The sequence below is a fragment of the Musa acuminata genome, chromosome BXJ3-2 (assembly GCF_036884655.1).
Source record: "Musa acuminata AAA Group cultivar baxijiao chromosome BXJ3-2, Cavendish_Baxijiao_AAA, whole genome shotgun sequence".
In the NCBI taxonomy this organism is placed as follows: Eukaryota; Viridiplantae; Streptophyta; class Magnoliopsida; order Zingiberales; family Musaceae; genus Musa; species Musa acuminata.
This window is the reverse complement of record NC_088350.1, coordinates 8082457-8090536: the sequence shown is the minus strand read 5'-3', so window position 1 is coordinate 8090536 and position 8080 is coordinate 8082457. Positions and strand designations below refer to the sequence as shown.

At 41.2% G+C, this 8080-nt stretch overlaps 1 protein-coding gene across 1 annotated transcript; it reads right to left on the bottom strand.

The window, feature by feature from the left end:
- Nucleotides 1–6677: 6677 nt before the first annotated feature.
- On the bottom strand, nt 6678–7837 carry LOC135631177 (ethylene-responsive transcription factor ERF071-like). The gene is made up of 2 exons (XM_065138639.1): nt 7580–7837; nt 6678–7432 (listed from the first exon to the last, which is right to left on the bottom strand). Exons 1-2 carry the CDS (start codon nt 7719–7721, stop codon nt 6891–6893), a joined length of 684 nt encoding a protein of 227 aa, XP_064994711.1. The 5' UTR covers nt 7722–7837; the 3' UTR covers nt 6678–6890.
- Between the last annotated feature and the right edge of the window lie 243 nt (nt 7838–8080).

The window sequence follows — 8080 nt, the reverse complement described above, 5'->3', positions numbered from 1 at the left end:
TTTGTATGTTATAATATTTTTGACTTATTACAATATTTTGGCCACCATAACTAAAGCACTATAAATAAGCCAAATAAAATTAAAATATATTAGAAACCATTTGATATATGATAGTATGATTCAAATAGATATTTAGGAACAATATCACCTAAAACGAAATAAAAAATTAACTTATTATAGTGTTTTAGCCACCATAATAAGAACACTATAAAAGCTATTTGAAAATAATGTAAATGATCCAAATAGACTTCTACCCTAAATCAAACCAACTATAAGCCTAAAATATGATATCGTAACATAATACAAGTAATGACAATAAAAAAAGATATAATATAATGTCACTTATATTATTTTTTAATAGTGTTTAGAGTATTTTTAATACCTCAGTAAAAATATAGTAATAGTTTAAAAATGATAAAAAAGATGAAAAGATTTAACAAAAGAGCACTATTAAACAAAAGAGAAGATTCTAATTGAAAAAAAAAACTTAAATTATGAATATTTTCTTTAAAAAATCATGCTAAAAAAACCATAGTGTCTAAAAAATCCCGAAACAATTTTTATCGACGACGCTAAATGACGAGCCAGATTTGTCAAAAGCCCCTTGGATTCAAGTATTACGTAACATACATACATATTTAGTATCTTGATCGTATGTATTGCAATATGACGTGGATGGAAATCATCTCAAGTTGTTGTGCACACTTGAAGCACTTTAACAAAGTGACTTGGAGAGCACTTGGGTGATCATGGAGTATGTGCATCTGTCAACTCTGTGTGAGGCCAAAAAATCATTTACTTCCATCGTAGCCTTCGAACGACATCAGCGACCTGCTTTAAATGGCCAAACCGCACAGGAAGATCTATCAGATTCACGCATAGACCCATAGTTGAACTGTCTGATGACGAGTATACTGCCTATCGATATCCATCCAAGTCGTTAGGTGTCCGATGAAATGCCCAAAATACTTGTTCCCGTTCTTCTTCCCTCTTAGGAATTCTCCACTTTTGCTGATGTTCAGGTAAGATTCTGAGCTCCGCCATGACCGTGATACAGCCAACATCTTCTCAAATTGAACTGTCATTTGGGATTAGAGGTAATTACAAGGCTGTCAGTCTGTACTCCGCGAAATGGTTTGTAGAAAACTAAGATTGTTTGCTGCTCCACGAGCGTCAAAGAGATTAATCCACCCTTAAACAAATACTGTAACTTAATAAGTGTGACTTAATAAGTACAATTGTGTTAGAACCCTTGTAGATTCTAAACTTGGGGTTGATCTCTTTAGGGGATCGACCTCCTTGGAACTCTACAGGGGTTTTTCCCTCCAAGTTGCTGCTCAAAGGTCGCAGAAAAGATTCATCTATTGCTTATCAAAAGAGGAGGAATACATGGCTATTTATAGGGTTTCTAAGCCCTAACTCCTAATAGGACTCCTACTCAAGACTCCTACTTCTAACCAACTCCTAATATGACTTCTACTCAAGACTCCTATTCCTTTACAACTCCTAATTCTTCTATAAGAAACAACCTCCTAACCCTAGCCGGCCTCTTCACCTCTTTAATAGGGGTCGGCTTAGGTAGGTTTTACATGAATGTCCCTCTCAATTAGGACTCTCCAAGCTAGAGTCCTAACAGACCCGCCCTCTTCAAATCAGCCTTGTCCTCGAGGCTGACGATTCATGAATTTTGGGAATTTGATCTTCAAGTCGTCATAGTTCTCGCAAGTGGCATCTTCTATTGGTAGGTTCACCCACTGTATTAGCACTTTAGTAGTGGGTCATCATCGTTGAGTCACGATCCGCCGATCAATAATGGTACTTGGCTGAGTCTGGAGTTCTCCTTGGATAGTCATATTTGGCGGGTGGTTTTGGGCTGTCTCCAAGCACCTATTTACAATTTCTGTCTGGCCGTCGATTTGTGAGTGATATGTCGTACTCCTTTTCAATTTAGTACCCTGCATATAGAATAACTTTGTCCAAAATCTGCTCGTAAAGATGCAAGTAGAATTTATCATAAGCATAATGCGTCCCTTATAGAGCAATTTTTTTTAGTCCCAATTGTAATGAGCCACGGAGCTTGGTGCTTCCTCCAAATTTTTTATAATCTTACTAGTCTTTGAATCTTCTTGTCATTCCATCTTAATATCCTCAAGGAAGCCGCTGGTCGGAAGTGAAACGGCCGAAACTTCAGCTTGCTTGGGTAGCTGCGAAAGCGTATCTGCAAGAATATTCTCTTTCCCCTTTTTGTAAGTTATTTCATAATCAAATCCAAGAAGTTTTGTTACACATTTTTGCTGCTCAGGGGATGATATCTTTCGCTCGAAAAAGTACTTGAGGCTTTTATGGTCGGTTTTAATTTAAAATCGTCGACCAATCAAGTAGGGTCTCCACCTCATTGCTACGCGCACAATGGCGAGCATCTCCTTATCATATGTTGACTTATTTTGATGGGAGGGAGATAATGCCTTGCTAGTGTATGCGAGTGGTCGACCATCTTACATGAGAATAGCTCCAATTCCGACTCTAGATGCGTCGGCCTCAATAATGAAGGGTCGGTTGAAATCTGGTAGTGTTAGCACCGGCGTCGTCGTCATGGCTGCCTTAAGTTTGTCGAAGGCAGCGGAGGCTTTGTCCAACCATTGGAAGACATCTTTTTCCAGTAAGAAAGTAAGTGGTGCATTGATCTTTCCATAGTTTTTCACGAACTTACGGTAGTAGCCTGTTAAACCCAAAAAGCCATGTAGCAATTTTATGTTTCTCGGGGTCGGCCAGTTTTGCATTGCTCCAATTTTGAAGGGGTCCACTGCCACATCTTCCTCTGATATGATATGCCCAAGATATTTCACCTTTTGTTGAAGAAAGCAAAAATTCATAGTGGTTATTGTGTGTTTAAAAGGTGGTTTTCGGTATGTCTTCTTTGCACGCTCGTATTTGATGATACCCGGATCAAAGGTCCAGCTTTGTGAAGATTTATGCTCCATTTCATCTAGCAATTTATCTACTATTGGAATAAGGTATTTTCCTTAATGGTTATGCCATTGAGAGCTCGGTAATCAACACATATTCGCCTTGTTCCGTCCTTCTTGCGTACAAGTAGCACCGGTGAAGAGTAGAGGTTGCAACTTGGCCGAATAACTCCTATTTTGAGCATCTCTTTTACAATCCTTTCTATTTTATCCTTCTGGAGATGTGGATACTGATATGGCTAAGCATTTGCTGATGATTTGCCTGGAAGAATCATTATACAATGATCATGCCGACGGGTAAGAGGTAGGTTGCGCGGTTTGTCAAATATATTTGAAAATTCAGCAAGCAAAGGAAGTAGATTTGGATCTTCAAATTCTATTGACTCTCCCTTAGTTTGCTACTCAACTTGTACCAAAAAGCCGCTGCATGCTTTATACAAAATCTTCTCCATTTGTTGTGTGCAAATCGTTGTTATGTCGCCCCCACGTTTCCCGTGCAATGTCACCTGTTTCTCCTTACTGTAAAATTTCATAATTAGTTTCATAAAATTCTAGAAAACATCACCTAATGTCATCAACCATTTAATTCTGAGCATGGCCTCATGATTGTTAAGAGGGAGAAGGAAGAAATATGCAATTATCTCTTGGTCCTATAGTAATAGTTTCTCCTGCGGGCGCCTACGATCACAATTCAAAATCTATCCATCGACGACCTTAATGTCAAACCTGCTGCAATTCTCGATGGGTAAAACCATCTGGACAGCAACCTTACTATTTAGAAAGTTATTAGTACTGCCCGTGTCGATGAGAACAGTAATCAGTTGTTATTTGAGAAGGCCTCCAACTTTCATCGTTTGCGGGTTTGAGTAGTCGGCTAGTGCATGTACAGTAACTTTAGTCGGTTGTGGCTCTTCTTCTACATCTTCTTCTTCATGTTCAAGGCTCTTCTTCTACATCTTCTTCTTCATGTTCAAGGCTCTCTTCTAGATGTTCAATGACCTCTTCATCTATTGGTTCAATCATAAGAAGTCTCCCTTTACTACAGCGATGCTCACGGCTCCACGGCTCGTCGCAATGCCAACATAACCCCTTCGCATATCGCTCCCGAAGCTCTTCTCTTGTTAACCTCTTTGGTGTAGGGACTCGGTCGACAGTAGGGGGGGCTAAGTGCTTCAATATTGCTGGTTGAGGAGTGACCCTAGTCCTCCGAGCTTCATGGTTCAATTGCTCCTCTTGATGTCGTGCGAAAGAGATGGCTGCCATAAGCGTGTACGGTTGTCATGCTTTAACTTCTCCTCGGATCTCCGGCTTCAAGCCCTCAATGAAGGTCCTCAATAAATGTTTTTGAGACCAATCGCGAGTTTGGTTAGATAACCTTTCAAACCTGGTTTAGTACTCCTGAATGGTAGAGGTTTGTCGGATCTTTGCTAGTTGTCCGTCAATATTCTCGTAATCGGTTGGTCTGAAGCGGATCAGCAGTCCTTCTTTTAATTGTCACCATGAAAGGACTCCATAAGTATGTTCAAACCAGTCAAACCACTGTATAGCATCCCCTTCAAGATGTATAGTTGTAATTTTCACCATAGATGTATCCGCGGTTTTATGGTACCAAAAATATCGCTCCGCGCACGAGATCCAACCAATCGGGTCTCCTTTTTCCCATCTAGGGAAGTCCACTCTCATGCATGGATAGTTGGGGTTGGTCATAGAGCTTCCCCTCTCTTGGAAGTCATATCTTCGGGCTTGGTGCGATTGGGTAAAGCTCTCCTTGATGTGATTTCTTCGAGCTTAGTGGTCGGCCCAATCTGAGTTCGGTAAAGAGCGTCTGAATCTTATCCTCCATTCGTGCCTCGAAGGCTTCGAATTTAGAATTGATTACCTCCTTAGATGCCATAGTATATGCCGCCAAATCTGTGATGTTAGGATCTCTCTTTTGTTGTCGGGTTAAAGGTATGTATTGGTTGAGAGAGGTGATGGTCGAAAGGGTTGGTGGATTGGTGGATGTAGGCTACGGTTTAAGCTTGTTTTGTAGCTATTTTGGGTGAAGTTTAAGGGTGTGGTTTGGTGAAGTTTTAGGGCTATAGATGAAAGTTTTGGATCTGTGGTAGATGGTAGCAAAGGTTTGATAGAAATAAGTGGAAGTTGCAGCAAGTATGTGTTGTCTTGTAAGAGTAGAATTGTCATCGAAGAAACAACGATTTCTCGACATAATTTTCTCCAAAAACTTGAGAGAATTGAGGAGGGAATTGATAGTAAAATCATTGTTTATATGACAGCAAGGATATATAATTTAATCAAGAAAATTTCGGCAGTATAACAGTAAGGAAATTGGTGCAAGTTGCGATTGCAGAATTCTTGTCGAAAAATTTCAACGGGTTACGACGAAAATTTGCAGCAACATAAAATCATTTTTTGAGATGAATTTCAGATCAATCTTAGATGGAAGCCAAGATGGTCTATGAAGTGTATAAGAAATTTTATTCAAAAAAAGATTACAAATAGATGGGTTAAGGCAACAATATGCGGCTGAAATTTTCTGCAGCACAGATTTTTAAGTATAGCAGATTGGACGTAAAAGATCAGTGGTTTATATTGAGAATTTTTTGATGAAACCAAAGGAAAATCCACTGTTAGGAATGTCAAAGCTATTATAAAAATTTCGTAGAGATTTGGATAGAAACAACGTAGTATCAAGATCAAACAAATAGTGCTATGCGATTGAAATTTTACAGTGCAGATTTTCAAGTATAGCAGATTAGACATAAAATATCAATGGTTTATATTGAGAATTTTTTGACAAAACCAAAAGAAATCTGCTATTAGGAAATGTCAAAGATGTCATAAAAATTTCGTAGAGATTTGGATAGAAAAAATACAGTAGCAAGATCAAATAGACGGTGCTGTACCGTTAGAATTCTGCAATGTATTTTTTTTCGTTGAGATGAAAAATTTATGACGAAAAGTTTATGCAGTAATATAGGAATAATTTTTTTGGGATTTTCAAATAAGGATAACTAAATTGCAGCAGTAGTAAGGTAGAAAACCAGAACTTGTTACAATTCACGGGGAGATCAAAGGATGATCCGTGGTGGTGGAGATGGTGGCGGAATTTGGCAACGATCTTTTAAGCAATTGTGGGAATTGCTTTGGACGGTTGTGGAGGGTTGATGGATGGCTGTGGAAGGGCAGCGAGACGCCAAAAACGCTGCTCTGATACCAGGTGTTAGAACCCTTGCAGATTCTAAACTTGGGGTTGATCTATTTAGGGGATCGGCCTCCTTGGAACTCTATATGGGTTCCTCCCTCTAAGTTGCTGCTCAAAGGCTACAGAAAAGATTCATCTATTGCTTATCAAAAGAGGAGGAATACATGACTATTTATAGGATTTCTAAACCCTAACTCTTAATAGGACTCTTACTCAAGACTCCTACTTCTAACCAACTCCTAATAAGACTTCTACTCAAGACTCTTATTCCTTTACAACTCATAATTCTTCTATAAGAAACAACATCATAATCCTAACCGACCTCTTCACCTCTTTAATAAGGGTCGGCTTAGGTAGGTTTTACATGAATGTCCCTCTCAATTAGGACTCTCCTAGCTAGAGTCCTAACAAGTTATTTCATGATAGAAAGCTAAGATAGCATATAAGAATTTTAGAGTTACACGGAAAAAATAACAACAGGAACCTTAAATCCTACACCCAACCCATGAAAACAAACTACTAATCCAACCTTCAACAAATACTGTGAATAAGTACAATTGTTTCATGATTTAGTGTTACACGGAAAAAAATAACAACAGGAAGCTTAAATCCTACACCCAACCCTTGAAAACAAAATACGAAACAAAATTTGCCATTGTACAAGCATCGGGAAGCCATCAGTATCAAACACCATGCGGTCAACGAGACGAATGGGGCCATCACGCCGGCGGAATGTCGTCGAAGATCCAAAGCATCTCCATGCCTGAAGAGACCGGCGGATTACACGCCTCCATTCCATTCCCTGTGACCACCTCATCATCTGCTGCTGTCCCCTCCTCCGCCGCCGCCGCTGGAGTGCCGCCCTCCATGTACGGGATACCGAAGAAGTTCATGTAGGACTCGTAGGCCATCAGCTCCTCCGACAGCCTCCTCACCTCACCGTCTCCCTCGCAGTCATTGGAAGCCGCCAAGACGGGAGATTTTTCCACCTTGGGTTGAATGAAATTGCGGACGGGGTTGCAGGGGACGGAATTATCGGTCTCCTCGGGCTCCACCTCATTGGGGAAGTTGACCTTGGCCTTCTTGCCGCGGATGCGGCGGGCCTCGCGGTCGTAGGCGCGGGCAGCCTCCTCCGCGGTAGCGAAGGTGCCGAGCCAGACGCGAACGCCTTTCATGGGGTCACGGATTTCCGCTGCCCACTTCCCCCACGGCCGCTGTCGTATCCCCCTGTACAAATTCTTCCGCCCCCGCTTCCGAGGCACTGAGATAACAAAACAAGCAGCAGAAGAAGCCATCAAGACGCCGCCTTTGGATAAAAAAGAACAGAGATACACAGAGAATCACCAGAAGAAGCTGCCATCTGTGGACCAAAGGCCAGTAGGTAGAGCAAGAGGGAGGAGTTAGCTACCTTTGTCCTGGGTGGAGACACTGTGTGGGTGGAAGGAATCGGGCCAGAGGTCAGAGGCGGAGAGGAGGTGATCGGGATCAGGGCAGTGACGGTGATGGTTGCGTTGAGGAATGAAGTCGGAGATGATGGCGCCGCCACACATCTTTGCTGCTGTTGTCGAGTTTTAGGAGATGGCAATTGTATGAGAAGAGGAATGAATGAGACGATAGATATTTTAGCAGTGACGCTGCAGAAAGCGACGGTGGTGAGTTTGGGATTGACCCCGGTCGATGGTTATCACTTATATAGGCTCCCGCACATAAAAAGGAGCGCGTTGGCACAGTTAAGAAGAGGCTCTTTCCAGAAGGGATGGTTGGTCTCCAAATTTACCATGACAGCAGCAATTGGAACAGGAATTTAGATCTTATGTCCAGACGTTTCTAGTATTTACATTTTACCAGTGCAGCGGACCTACCAAACACGAGTTGGAATCGGCTTTCCGCCATGTAATGCTTCCTGTCA